Genomic DNA, 14,933 nt, shown 5'->3' with positions numbered 1-14,933 from the left:
CATACAGGCCAGTTAAATTTTTCCACCCAAATTTCATGCGCCCAACCACATGGGCGCATGAAATTGTTCAAAATGCCTTGTTATGCTGAAGTGTAAAATTGACTTTTTTGAGTTTTACATCAACCTATAATGTTGTTCCGTCACCAATAAACATACATGGAGTGTTGCCTTGATTTTTTCATGCATGTTTGAGAAATCCTTTAATCTCCCATAGCAACCATTTAGCTGTGTGCAAAATATCAGGGTGGACCTTGCACCGCTTTGGTAACGAATATTATGAAATGCACAAGGTTGATAATGTTGAAATACTTCTTTAATAATCATTTGCATTCTCATTTAAAAATGAAATACCAAGCCTGTACCAAATGTCAAAGAAATTACTAGATAGGTCAATGGCCAACTATTATAATCCACAGGGTCCAAATGTTCTATTAGCCTGCCCGGATGCCAGACCCACCTCAACTTCACGGTATTTCAGCATGATAAAAGCTTTATTAGCTGGTGTAAAGAGATCAAAGCTCTCTGTGAGTCAATCCTTTTTGACAGGAATAATCTATGTAGTGATTGATGTCAGTAACAGAAATGGGTGTTTCACATTCTCCCAGACTAAATTACAGTTCAGACCTGATCAGTCACATTTTACGTAAGAAGCCTCATTTCAGTCTACGAGTGTTTCTTCGTTGTGCAAGAGTCAGTGGGAACTTTCGCAAGATTTTGGATTTTTAGAAGTTACAACTGAATCAATAGATATTTTGAATTCAGAGCTTTCAGGCATTACATTTGTTGCTTCTCTGGGTTAAGGAATGTTTGTTGCTCATGTGTCATCTGACTGCCCTGACTGGTTGACTAAACAAAGCTTTGCATCAGGATCCTGCACAGTAATTGACAAAGTCAAACTGGTTGCCTCCAGGCAGTGAATGTTTGGTGGTGCATAATAATGTGTCCTTTGCGTGACAATCAAAACATGTTAGTTTGTTCTAGCGTGGATTGCAATCTTTTTAAACCACTGATTGTTACTAAATCCAGCTCACTGCCGATTAAAAACTCCAGCACCAAAGGACCAAATAAAAGTTAAAATTCAAATTCATAAATCTGGGCATGAATATGCAAATCTCAAACATGGGCATCAAGAGGTTTATTTTTTATTGACAGAAAGATACTCAGTGTTGATCCCTGCTGAGACAGTGAAGAGGTTTAAGAACAACAATGAAGAATGATAAACACCATGTTAAAAATCAGGTCTTAAAAACAAAACGCATCTATAAAGCCACAAATTAAAGCAGTGGTTTCAAACTACAGTTCTCAAGGTCCAGAGTTCTGCAATGTTTAGATGTGTCATCTCTCGAATTAAATGGTGAGATGGATGTATTCAAACTCTACTGAGCTCTTCCAGTGTTGAACATCTAAAAGTTGCAGGATACCGATCGCTGAGAAATTTGAGACCACTGCTTTAAAGTCTATGCTGCTTTTAGCAAAAGACATTTATCAGTGATCAAAAAAAGATTAGTGGTTTGTAAACATGGGGGAAAAAAACAATTAGCAAAATCAGAAAATACAATTCTACATAAAAATAAAGAGCCAACATGAAAGTTTGAGCTCAGTTGTCTTTAGTTATTTATTTTTTAAGTAGTTGCTAGATTTTATGTTCTGCGTTGTTCTTTGACCCCTTATTATTTGACTAAATAGGTTATTACAATAATATCGTAATATATTTCGTGTATAGGAATATCTATTCATTTCCTCTCCATTGTATATACTTTTATAAAATTATATAATTCTTCTATAAAGTCGTTATATACTGTGGTATATAAACAGTCTGTCTTTTATGCATCACAGTCAACACAGACTGTGATATATAAACAGAGCCATGATGCCACCTTCTGGAGGAAAAAGTCAAGATGAGACGGAAGAAATAAATGTTTTAAAATGCATATGGTTTGGTTTCACACTGACTTCACGATTTGGTATTTTTCTTATATGTAACAATTTTTTTCAGCCCAAATAATTCTATCAATCTCATGTTTTATTTCATATATGTCAGATTATATCCTCTGCTCCAGAGAAAGAAATGTGGATGAAAGCCCTAATCAGCCAATATTTTAGTTTCTCCATTTCATGAACACTGAAAACTAATAATAACCATATTTGTTTTATTTACCAAACATGAACAAAGTGTGTTTAAAATGACTTAGACTCACACAATACAATTATTTTTCAAATTTAATAAGGCAGATGTCATGCTCTTTAAATTATCAAGTGTTTGTGATGCCCCCCCAAAAATAAATCAACATATACACAGATCACAGAGCAAAAGTGTCTTCAACTGTGAAATGTTTTTATGTTCTGGCTTATCAAGGTCTCATTTTTCATGTGTAAGAATTACAGATGTTGAACCAATTATCAAATGCATTAAAGACTTGTAAAGAAATAGCCTTTAAGAAATTCAAGAACCTTTGAAACAGAAGCTAATTTTAGCATCTTTATTGGTTAAACAGGCACATTATCTCACAGTGCCAACAAATCCTTGTATCTTTTCTCTCTGACTTTAGTTTTTCTTTACAAATCATTTCAAATAAATAAATGAAATGTGCTGATTGCCAAATAGTAAAAAGTCTTTCAACATTAAACAGCAAATTAAGAACTACTTCCTTTCATACTTCAAAATAAGAGGCTGAAACATAATTACATGATATCAAACTATTGAAAAAAACATACTGTTCGATTGTCCCAAGACCTCACACCACCAGACCCGATCAGCCTTTACATTTTAGTAATGTTTTAGAAATTTTCAAATTTCTTTTTGTCATTTATGGGGTCGATAATAACACAAATTCAATATTCTTCATTGCACTGTCTAACCAATAAAAAAACAAGACTGTAATGTTTTTGGTACTTCTTGCTTCACATCTTGGTTATTTTTAAAATAATGTTCGACATTATTTATCAAAATAAGCTGATCTGAACTGAATTCATCCATTGAACGGTTATATAACATAAAAAGCCGGAGGAATCGTTGTGAACCAGCACTGCACAGTCACAGGAGAGGGAACACTGTAGTCAGTTGCTAATGAACTGAAAAATAAAACAGGAGTTTAAACACAGTCTGATTGTTGCTCTAATAGATACATTTAAAAATAACTTACCTGAACACCTGTCTATCAAATCTGCCTGGGATCTTCAGTAATGGTAGGTGTGGTTGTGATACTACCGTAAAATTAGCTGGTATCGAAGCTACAAAAACCAGAACAAAAATAACACAAGGTTGTCAAAACTTTGGCACTTTAAGCATCATGAAAAATTTACAGGGGTGTAATTTCAAAGAGCCAAATGGCAGGAAACATTTATAAAATTAACAGCTGGAAAAAAAATGTTATTAAACAAAACAAAAATTAGTATTTGACACAGAAGGGAAAACATTCTCACCTAGAATCCCATCAATGTTGCTGGCAGACGGTCTCTTTTTTAAAACAGGCCAAAGGAATTTGTTGCCGTCCCTCTGATGAACTAAGACAACGATGTGCAAGTCTTCTGCTAAAACATCTGTTTCTTGACCTCGAACAGTCACTGTAAAACTAGAAGAGGAAGAGAAAATCACAACCAGCTCTTACGTTTGGGTGCTTTTCCTTCCTACACCTTCAAAAAAGTGGGGATGAAACCCAAGGCATGCATGCTTTCCATATATCCTATATGAAACATTACAACCAATGAAAGGAGGTTTTTATATTGTCTGGTATGGAAATGTGGTTATGTAAGATTGATGTATAGCAACAAGAGTTCATTCATAGTTTAGTTTGATCAGGGATTTTAATCTCTTATATTTTAAATCAGAATTACCAATAAAAACTTTCTTGCTTTAAATTTATAGTTGAGAACAATATAGATAAATGAATTAAGATTATTTGATAAAACCACAAGCATGATTCTTATCCATGACAAAAACACAAAGCAACAGAGCGCTCGCTCAGAGAGACATGAAATGTAAAATGGTCTTTAATTGCATTTTGACTGCTGGGATCTTAATGCTATTTCTATCTGCTGTGTATCTTTGTGTACGTTGTAATCTGGCTATACGTTACATCTTGAGTTACTTCCTGCTCTTTCTCCTTATGACACCTCTTAGTTTGTCAATCAAAGCCTCATCATGCAGGCCATAGGCTCCTCATTTCCTCTAGTCCTCCACCCTCCCATACTTGACTCTTTACTCTGTACTACATAGTCCAACACTCTGACTGCTCTGCTGTATTATTCTTATCATTCGCCCTGTTCACTTCTTGTCCTTTTTCTCACATGTTAAAGGTGAGACATTTCCAGCTACATCCTGTATAATAATAAACATGTTCATTTAGGATCTTAGTTAAGCCGCTCTACCAAATTAAGTTCCGATGCTTCAGCTAATAACCAGTAAGTTGGACCAATCTGGGCTCACAACAATAAACACATCAATCTGCAGCTTTGTGATAAAAATATATACAATTGTTGAGTTTTTGGCAAAAACCAGATATGCCTATAATAAGATCAGGGTCAGTCATAAACAATGCTGTGCTAATCTAAAGGACACCACCAGTTGTGGTTCTGAAAACATTTAAACTTGTACATTCATGGTCACCTTCCATCTTGGATGAGATTCTGTCCAGTGAGCCGGGTCATAGTCGTTCCATTCAGGACCCTGACTCCCTCGGGGTCGATGTCCAAATAATGGTTTTGAATTTGGATGAACATTTTTTTGAAGCCCCCATTTGTCACTGGATTAAGCTCGCCATTTATGTATATCCCTGATTTGAAAGAAATAAGCTGAAAGTTAACATTGAATCACAAGTCCAGCAACAAAATGAAAACTCAAACCTCAGAGACAGTTAAAGATTCTTCAGGTGCATGCTGGCAAAAATAAATGACACTCACTCTTGCTGGGATGATGAAAAAGTTTAAGAACATGAGATCCACGCAATTCAAAGCAAAGGGCGGCAGAGTGATTCTCATTTTTGATCAGGAATCGGTGTCTGACATGGGCTGATAGGGAGACAGAGAGAACGTTAAACAAATCTGTGAGCTTCCCGAGCTTTTCCACATTTTGTCACATTACTACCACATTCCTCAACGTGCTTTGTGATCTGATGTGATATTTTCTCACAGCTCCATACATGACTGTGAGGTGAAAGAAAATTCATACATGATTTTCTATTTATTTATTTTGCAAATCTGAAATTGTGATGCTCCTTCATAATTAGCCCTGTCTAAGTTGATGCTTTTCCAGGATATCTGAGTATATGTTTCTACTAGATTTGCACATCTGGAGTGAATTTTTTGCCAATTCCATTTGGCTCGATAGCTCAGTGTTCCTACATTGTGTTATAACCTAACCCTTCTTTAAGCATCTCCACAACCTTCTGACTGGCAAATTTATTTGTGTTTATTTTCTTTCACTTCACACTTGTGTTGCATTTCCTGTTGCTCCACTACATTCTCACTTAGGATCTTACATGCAGTGGAAGTTTGACAAAAAGCTGAAAGGTAATTTTGGCAAATTCACACTCAAGCTTACACATAAACTATTTCTATCTACTTTCTTCTTTTTGGACAACTGACTATAAGTATATTTTTAACCATTTCTCAATACTGAATGCCATGATCGACATCATAATGTAATACACACTGATAAGGTGTTTTGGAGCAATATATTCTTTGAAAATAATGACGGAAATGTTCTTACTTGTCATAATGTAAATGTCATTTTGTACATTGATCAAGTTCTTACAAAGTGAAATTCTGAAAAAAATGCAAAAAACTTGCAACACAAGAAAAGTATCATTTGCCTTTTGTCTATCTGATTGGTACATTTTTCTCTTCAGAAAATACAACTACAGATGCTAAAATTGAGTTTATCAGTAAACAGTAGTACATTTTGTTTGGTGTTTAAAACAGAGCTAATATATGTGACATGTGTGCCACTAACATGCATTTCTGGAAAACCAGAAAATTCAACTGATCATCAGCAATTGATGCTTTTCTTCTCGAAGGAACCTAAAGACTTGGTGATGATCAAAATCAAAGAGTTGAAAATAAAACTTTTCCCATGTCGGGATTTGGATTTCTTGCATTTTCTGTCATGATTTTATTGTTGTTTTATCTGGAAACTATCAAAGACATTCTAAATAATGTCAATCATTTTTTTTAACTTCATGGCATTCATACCATACCCACCAGAAGGACCAGAAGGACCTGAAGGACCTGAAGGACCTGAAGGACCTGAAGGACCTGAAGGACCAAAACCAGGAGGACCTGGAGGACCAAAACCAGCAGAACCTGGAGGACCAAAACCAGCAGAACCTGGAGGACCAAAACCAGGAAGATCTGGTTCTCCAATTCTTCCTGCTTCTCCAGGAAGAGCTAGTCCTCCAAAACCAGGAGGAGGTGGAGGATGAAAACCAGCAGAACCTGGACGACCAAAACCAGGAGGAGGTGGAGGACGAAAACCAGCAGAACCTCGACAACTAAAACCAGGAGGAGGTGGAGGACGAAAACCAGCAAAAACTGGAGGACCAAAACCAAGAGGAGGTGGAGCACCAAAACCAGCAGAACCTGCAGGACCAAAACCAGGACGAGCTTGAGGACCAAGTATTACTATAAAGCTCAACAGTCTGTCAAAAATTCTTAGAAAAATAGTAATAAAGGTATAATTTTCACTGATTTAATAGGGTGGTTTTTTGGGGAAGTTCTTTTTTCTCTTCCTTACATTTGCACTGCAGGAATCATGGCCAAATTACGCAAAGTGGGAAGAAAACTACAACTAAAAAAGATCCTGATAAGAAGTTAGTGATGCTTGGATGGACTTGGAATAAGCATAGGAGTTTTGCAATGATAAAATGAAAAAATGTTTAAATGAAACATTTTCTTTAACAGTTAATTTTAATGTTTAAGAAAATGTTTACGTTGAGTCTTAAATGTTTTCTGCCAGACGGTAGATGGCAGATAAACAATTTTCCTGTAAAGGTAAGATTTTCCTCCAATGCTACACCTCCAATGATTGACAATGAAAGTATAGATGGCAACAAAGAAATCAAAAGTAAGGAGCCAACAGGAAAAAAAGAAAGGATGATAGAAACTGGAACGAGAAAAACTGAGACAGAATGCATCAATAATCTGTTTTACAAGGTAAATGTTAACTAATTTTCCACTAGCTACAAAGTGCAATGAATGGGGGTCCATTGAAGAGGATCCTGCCCCAGGCCCCAGATACTGTATCATCTGACCTGAAAGCCAGTAATATATTAGTACTGTGCTGAGCAAACACATATGAAGAATTTATGTGTATTAAGAATTCATATTGTGCTCATATTGCACATCTGTGAAGATATTATAAAAACAAAAACAGGCATTTCCTGCTCTCATAGTCATTTACCCCATTAACAGTGCCTATACTGTATTTTTAAATAATTGAATGTTATTTTAACTGAAGAAAATTTAATATAAAAAAATAAGGCGATTAAAAGGTGACTCCAAACTTTTGGGAGTCATGTATGTTTTTGCTATTGCATTAAGACCTATTTAAAGAATGAAAAAGCAAAACATGATCTTTTCTTAGAATATTTATGAAAATTTGCTTTTAAAGTTGAAGAAAAATAAATAGATTTGAGAACTGACACCCTTTTACTTAACATTGAAAGATATTTTCAGAATTAAAAAGTAAATTAAAATGTTATCTGGAAATAGGGACATGAAGTCAAAAGACAAAACAGGGAAGCTGACTATATAAATTTAAATAAAGTAAATTGGATCATTTAAAGTTGTTCAAATAATGTTTAAAGTCTTTATTAAAATTTTGATTGATTTAAACCTAAATTTGGTCTTTTAGCTCATAATAAAGTTCTGTTTTGTTGCTTCCAACATTCACATGGACTGTACTTAACCCACCAGGAACATGAGAAAATCTGGAAACAGATGCCGCAGCTCCTGTGAAAAAAATGGATTAGGATATTAAAATGATTTTCATTTATATCCATTAGAAACTATCGCACCAAAGTCACCAAAAAGAACTGGAAAATAATGAATACTGAGAACAACAGATCTTCAGTAACAGGTCACGGTCAGCAGTGTCCAAGAGCAGCAGCTCTGTGGGACTGACTGTTTTTGATCATGACTGTTTTTAAAGCAGACATTATCTCTCACAAATAATAACTGTCACCTGAATCAAATCAGAAATCGGCTTAGCCTGAACAGACTTTCTGTAGACGGGACTGATCTCAGGCAAAAGAGAAAGTAGTTCTAGGTTACCAACACCTACTCATGGTAGTTCTGGTTGTGCATCGTTTAAGCTTCTTGAAGTATCTTGTATAAAATCTAGATTCTTGATGATTTTACCTTGTCCGTCTGTTATTTCAGAGCTGGATAATGAACACCTGATGACAATTTGAGTAAACCCTCCTCCATTGTTTAAGTTATCAGAAAAGATCAATCTTGATATTTCTCAGTGATTTCAACATTGATTTTAGTTGTAAACAGTAACAACATTGTGGTTTTACTTGTAACAATTTCTAAATATTTGTTGTGGTTAACCACAAACCTGCACAAGATTTCCTAAACAGTATCCCTGTTCATTCTGTTATATTACTCACTAAATTAGGCCATTTTATGTTTATGTTTGAAATACAATTTGTCAGGAGTTTGCTTTTATCACCTGATTGTAATTATTTAGGTGAGCACTCCTATTGCACTAGGTGATGTTTTACGTTTATGTTCATGATGTTGTATAGACATAAATAAAGTTTTTAATTTGAAAGGTCACTGGCAGCTGTTGCTGTTTCACAGCAGCATTACTAATGGCTTTCAATTTGAATTTTTCTAAATAGTTTTACCTGTTTCAAGTCAAATAAATTAAATGATTTTACTTAATTTTTGTCAGCTTGTTCTTGCAACATAGAATGACATGTTGGGAGATACCTGAACAAATCGAGGTGCTATCTGCAGTAATGTTTGTGTAGCTACTGTTTTTGTATCCAAGAGGACTTTAAATATTAAACTCCTTGTGGCTTTAACCCAAACCTGTTAATGTCCAAAATAACAATATTCCTGATATTTGCACAATATAAAAGCACAGCCATGTTACATAACTTCACTGCATTCAGATGAATGTACTGAATTGGTTTGGACTCCAGATTATCAGCTTACTGTTAGTCAATGACTGTGTTAAACATTGCAAACCATCCCTTATCATATCTGGAAAAAAACATAAAAAAGATAACAGAAAAAGAACTATACTTGTTTAGATTCAGACACAATGCACAACCTTCGAGCTGTGGTGTCTCACCCTCTTTGGGTTTGCTGAGGACGGACTCCTCCCCCTGAGGCTTGGTGACCACCATGGATGTGAGCGGGGTAACAAAGCTGTACTTCAGGGACAACTCCAACGCCTCTTTATTCACTTTCTCTTTCTCAGGTCCCAATAACAGCAGCCTGTATCACAGCATCTTGTCATAATTAGACATCATCATAAAGTGCAGCAAAAACATCAGAGGCCACTTTTATGCAAAATTGTTTAAATTAAAAGTTGAACAGAATAACAAAGAGTAAAGGTCCTTGCAACACATTTTTTCACAATATATACATTTCCTTTAACTGAAATAAAATGTTTTCCCTTTGAAAATATTTTAGGATTGTGCTAAAGATGATAAAAATGATAAAAATTTCAGAGCTTTTTATTGGTGATGTGAAAAAAATCTCACCGCTCATTAGTTAATTTTGAATTACAAGTTAAATGGCATTTTGCCTTCACATGAAGTAAAACCACTGATTTTCTGCTCTTAATGTATTTATAGCATTTCTAAAGTATCAATCAGCAATAAATACTAATCATCTACTGTCAGTCCATATGCATCTCATACCAGTTTCTAAGTCTCATAGACAACGCTTAAAGCAACTGTATTATATTTAAAACAGATTATTTTACATAATTTCAGTCAGTTACAATTTCATCGTCGTTTATTTATTCTTTCACTTTTCACCTCTTTAACAGTAAACACTTAAATAAACTGAAACTGAATCCTGATTCCAATATTAGAACAAATAACCAAAATAAGAACAGAGGAGGAGATATGTCTCACTTACTGTCTGTCCAGAAGCTGTTTCACCGTGAGGTAGGCCCAAACCCTCTGCAGAAGGTTTTCACTCACTGTTTCACTGGGACGATCCGTAGAACTACTTGTCTTAGAAAATGTCACTCTTCTGTTGGTCTGTCAGAAATATTAAGTATTAATGGTCGTCTTAGCTTTGTAGGACAGTGTAATTGTGTGCTGTGGGCTGATCCTTACTGAGTAAGCCACGACTTGCGGAGTGAAGGTTTCAATGTTGTTGTCGGTGACCTCACCGGCTACAACAATCTCAGAACCGTTGTAATACCGACTGAAATTTGTCTGGGTTAGATTGGACCCACCCACATAGATCATTGTCACGTCTGTTAACAAAGGAGTGGCCACTTCTTCATAGAAACCCTGTTGAATACACGGTTTGATGTGGAATTAATACAGAATGAATTTTAAATGTAAAAACAAAGTAAATGATTTGGCATAAGGATAACGGGTGAAATGGAGGAGGATACCTTGAGCTGTAAATCGGCATCAGAGTCTTCATAAATCCGTCTTGCCACACCATTGTTCTGCAGCGACATTTTCTCCAAAAACTCAAAATTGACATCAGAGCCAAAACCAAGGCAGTAGAGAGGAAACTTTTCTGCAATAGCTTCTCTGACATTTGACTGTATTTTTTCTAAGTTAGTTTCTCCTGAAAGAACAGAATACAGGGTAAGTTAGGCTCAAATTTTCTAAACAATCAAAGTTAGCATCTGAAGGTGGGATAAACATATAGGTATATATAGCATACCTGTAATATAAATATATACAGGTTTTAAATAAATATCTATGTAAAACCTTGTAAACAACATTGTAATAACGATTACAGGGGGACTGAACTCACACAGACATCAACAAGGAAATGATAAGAAATTATGACTATTTTATTATTTGACAAAGATTATGCATGAATAATGTTAGAAACTGTTTGCATTTAAGTTAAAGAATGTTATGACAGATCAAGATGCAAGATGCAGTAAAATACCATGTAAAAGAACTGGAAAATCTACGTCTGGGATCTTTTAGAGAGACCATTTTAGAACTGAGATTTAATTGTTTCAGGAAAGACAAATAAATTGCATAGATAACAAAATATGCTATAATATAGTCAAAAATATTAGGACAGCCCTTTAATTGTTCATGTACTTTCACTTCTAACCTATGGAAAGAGAATAAATACTGCAGCTGTTCTTATCCCTGTTTGTTAGAATAACCATAGACCCTGTTTGTAGGCATCTACAAATATCCGACGCTGATCTATAAACCTACTGCCCTGATGTAGAGATCACACACCCACTTTTATATTACAATATTCACAGTAGATAGGACATAATTGTTCTGTTAAGATTACTGATTATTCTCTTCGAGGGAGTTGGCTTGTCATCTTTAGCATTAACACACTGTGAAGTCTGCTGGTTAAACATTTATTTCATGTTGTATTATTTTTGTCTAACCTGCTGTAGGGTCTCCATCTGTGAGAAATATCAGGATGGAAGCTGAGCCTTCCCTCCTTTGTTCATTCAGCATGCGAGCTCCTTCCAACACTGCTTCATTGATGTTTGTAGCTGAGAAAGAAGAAATTATGTTTCTCTGCCATCATCAAGCAAAATGTCACATTATTCATCCATCACCTCATTAAGTGGACCCATCTATCCACTCACCCACCTCAGGCTGGGTTTTTTTTTTTTTCAGAAAAGCAGCTGTGCTACTAACTGCACAACTGTACAGCCTTGCATTATTCATATTTAGTGAAAGGTCATACCTCCTCTTTCAAAAATATTCCGTGCAAACTCCTTAGCCCTCTCCACATTTGAAGCAGTGGCTGGAACAAGTTCTCTATTCCAGTGAAATATGGCATCATCAAAACTGATGATACCAAAGAAGTCGCCTTCTGCCAGGTCATTTAAAATGTGGATCAAAGCCGTTCGGGTCTGAGACAGAGACACATTCAAAATATTTACAGTGGAGTTCTCTTAAGCGACAAATCACATAAAAAAGAGATGTATAAATACTTTACCTGTTCTATTTTTCTGCCATGCATTGAGCTACTTCTGTCGATAACAAAGACGACATTTTTTGGTATTCGGGGAAGGTTAGACGGAGCAAAGTGATGGACAAAGTAACCGTCTGAAATCTAATAGTAAGTAAATAAAAACAAAAGTTTGGAAAAGTTTGATGAAAAAAAGAATAAGAATTTGGCTCATATAGCGAATAGCTTTGAATGTAAAATGTAATAAAAAATAATTTTGTGGATAAAATTTGACCTTGATGTCTCCCAGTCCGCTGTCTTGGTTGACGTCATAAACAATGACCAGATCTCCATTCAAACCTTGTTTTCCACACCTCTCACAAGTTTCCTGTTGTTCCACAGTTGGATGGAAGAACACCGACGCCTGGAAGAAAAGAAAAGACAAATCTGATGTTGCACACTTTAAACATTATGATTTTAATTTAATTATATTTCTACTACTGCTTTAGTTAAAATGTTGATTTATCAGTTCGTTTAAAATAAGCATCATAATTACTGAACCACAATCACACAATGAAAGGTGAAATCTTTTTGTCAGCAGTTTTGTAACAGCTGAAAGTGTGTCACACTTCAGTTCTTGAAGGTCAGCGTCCTGCAGCCTTTAGGAGAGGCCATCATCCAAATCACCTCCAGTTAGAGAGTAGAAACGCCTCTGATAGTAAGTGCAGCTTTAAATCAAGTTCAACAGAGCTTGTGACCTAATTCAGGATAAGCTCTGATTAAACAAAGAATCGTCTAACAGTTAACCAGCCCAGTCTGGAGCTCAATAGCGATAAATTCAAGCAATGAAGTAAAGTTGTTCCTTCCAGTTTGAAAATATGTATTTCCTAGTCAAAGATAAGCCAAATGTTGGAATATTTTAGATTTACAGTGATTTTCATGGTCTCTGGGTTTTGTTGTTTGATTTGATTTAGTTTCTAAATCAAATATTACCAATATTCTTGAAGCCATGCTTGCATACCTGATTGTATTTTTGTTGTATATGTGTGGCGTTGACATAAAAGTCACGTTGTACTTCTGTAATAAGTATTTTACGGAACACTTTGTATTTATGCTTTTACTTTCCCAAACGTCTAGACTGTGGATAGATTTACACATACCATCAGAACCAGCTGTACCTGTTTGTCTGCATGTGTTTTGGTGATAGCATTAGCCAGGGTGCTCAGTCCTCCTTTCACATCAATGAAACTGATCCCTGCTTTCTCATGAATATGCACGTCCACCTAGATGTCAGAAAAATACAAAGGAATACAGAAGATCATACAAAGGAAACTGCAGTTATCAGGGAAAGTTCTTATGGATAATGAACAAACCTTGAAGTCTTTGACAAGCTTCATGGGTCGAGCGTGGATCTGCAGCTCGTATTTGCCGTGGGTTCGCTTCAGCAGCTCCTCATAGGTGAGTTCAAAGGTGACCTTTTTGTGGGCCGCCACAGTTACAGAGGTTTTAAATTCCTCCATGGTTCTCCCAACAGAGCTAATAAAAAATAATCAGCGCATGAAGTTCCAAAAATTTGAATAGAACTTATTTAGTTGTGGAAACTGTAAAAAGACAGAAATGGCATCAAATTTAGTCCTGTAAGTAAATCAATCAATCCATAAGCTTATACCTGACGATCCCAGCACTTTGTCCAAGACGCACAGCCTGGTTGTACTGCTGCTGAGCTCGTTCCTTAGATTTCACAACTCCATCAAACACTTCCTCATCCATCATCCTGCAGACCCCAAAAAGGGTTTTTGCTTAAGTTCTGCACACTGTTCTGTCTTAAATTCTGCATAAAATGCTTTGTCTAACATTGAAGCAAGAGTAAAACAAATACATTATTAGATGTTGATGTAATAAGATTCCATTAACTTACATCCTGAATTTACTAATGAAGGCATTCTTGGGAATCTCAACATGAAAGGCAATTTCTTTTGATTCGTTCAAACGGTTGGCCACACGGCTGGTGATTACAGTGGTGGCATATCGACTGCTAACAGTGGAGTTGATGTGAAAGCTGTAAATGTCCCAGTCATCCTGCATGAACCCAGAAAGCATAACAGTAATGATAATAATATTACAATTCAGATTTTAATGGCTTATTGCCAATCAGGCACTGATCATAAATCAAAGCATTAATAGGTAAAATATAATTGTTTAGACAAATGACCTGCTTAACAGATAAAGAAGGTACTATGCCAAATGCAAAATAATTTTCTGTTGTGTCTTAATCACAGTCTGTGTGTACTCACATTGTGAATTGAATTACTGAATTAATACTTACACTGCAAAATAAAGTACCATTTATTTGCATCACTTTTTTCTCATTTACTGATACATTTAACTGGACAATTTCAGAAGGTTTTCAGATGTCTTCTAATACTAAAGTTTCATGAGCAAAAACAAGTTTCAGTGCAATGATAACTAAATAAATTATGACCGAATATATACACAGAACAAAACAAAGATACAAATAATATTAACCACAGAGAGAACATTCCCTAACTTGACCTGTTGTTGTTTGTCTAAGGCAGAGATCATGACCCACAGTTAAATTTTTACAAAAACAATTAGCATTTAAACAGGTAATCCATGCATTCTGCTTTTTGGCATAGTGTTTCTCTGTCCTGTTGTTACTATACCTTCGTTGGTTGTGCAGCAGCCAAAGCTAGCAGAAACCCAAAGAGGACGAGCTGCTCCACGTCGCTCCCCATAGTGTCTCGGAGCAGATTCAAACAGAACCAGCTGAATCCTTCCGATAAACTCAAAGTGAGTTCTTGTGTGTGCACGTCTTAAAATCCAAA

General features: G+C 35.6%; 1 protein-coding gene across 1 annotated transcript; it reads right to left on the bottom strand.

Moving 5' to 3' along the window:
• Nucleotides 1-2,209: 2,209 nt before the first annotated feature.
• LOC129358430 (inter-alpha-trypsin inhibitor heavy chain H3-like) lies at nucleotides 2,210-14,929 on the bottom strand. Its single transcript, XM_055027480.1, has 20 exons — nucleotides 14,772-14,929; nucleotides 14,006-14,166; nucleotides 13,757-13,861; nucleotides 13,461-13,623; nucleotides 13,266-13,370; nucleotides 12,383-12,511; nucleotides 12,136-12,252; nucleotides 11,881-12,049; nucleotides 11,573-11,683; nucleotides 10,589-10,770; nucleotides 10,302-10,481; nucleotides 10,099-10,223; nucleotides 9,281-9,447; nucleotides 7,909-7,947; nucleotides 6,199-6,576; nucleotides 4,900-5,007; nucleotides 4,607-4,772; nucleotides 3,424-3,572; nucleotides 3,144-3,231; nucleotides 2,210-3,072 (listed from the first exon to the last, which is right to left on the bottom strand). The coding sequence occupies exons 1-20, from the start codon at nucleotides 14,841-14,843 to the stop codon at nucleotides 2,985-2,987; spliced, it is 2,802 nt and encodes a 933-aa protein (XP_054883455.1). The 5' UTR covers nucleotides 14,844-14,929; the 3' UTR covers nucleotides 2,210-2,984.
• Between the last annotated feature and the right edge of the window lie 4 nt (nucleotides 14,930-14,933).

Source organism: Poeciliopsis prolifica, unplaced genomic scaffold (genome assembly GCF_027474105.1).
Source record: "Poeciliopsis prolifica strain line A6 unplaced genomic scaffold, Auburn_PproV2 SCAFFOLD003, whole genome shotgun sequence".
NCBI classification, from domain to species: Eukaryota; Metazoa; Chordata; class Actinopteri; order Cyprinodontiformes; family Poeciliidae; genus Poeciliopsis; species Poeciliopsis prolifica.
Note: the sequence above shows the minus strand (reverse complement) of the source record. Positions and strands in the feature narration are given on the sequence as shown.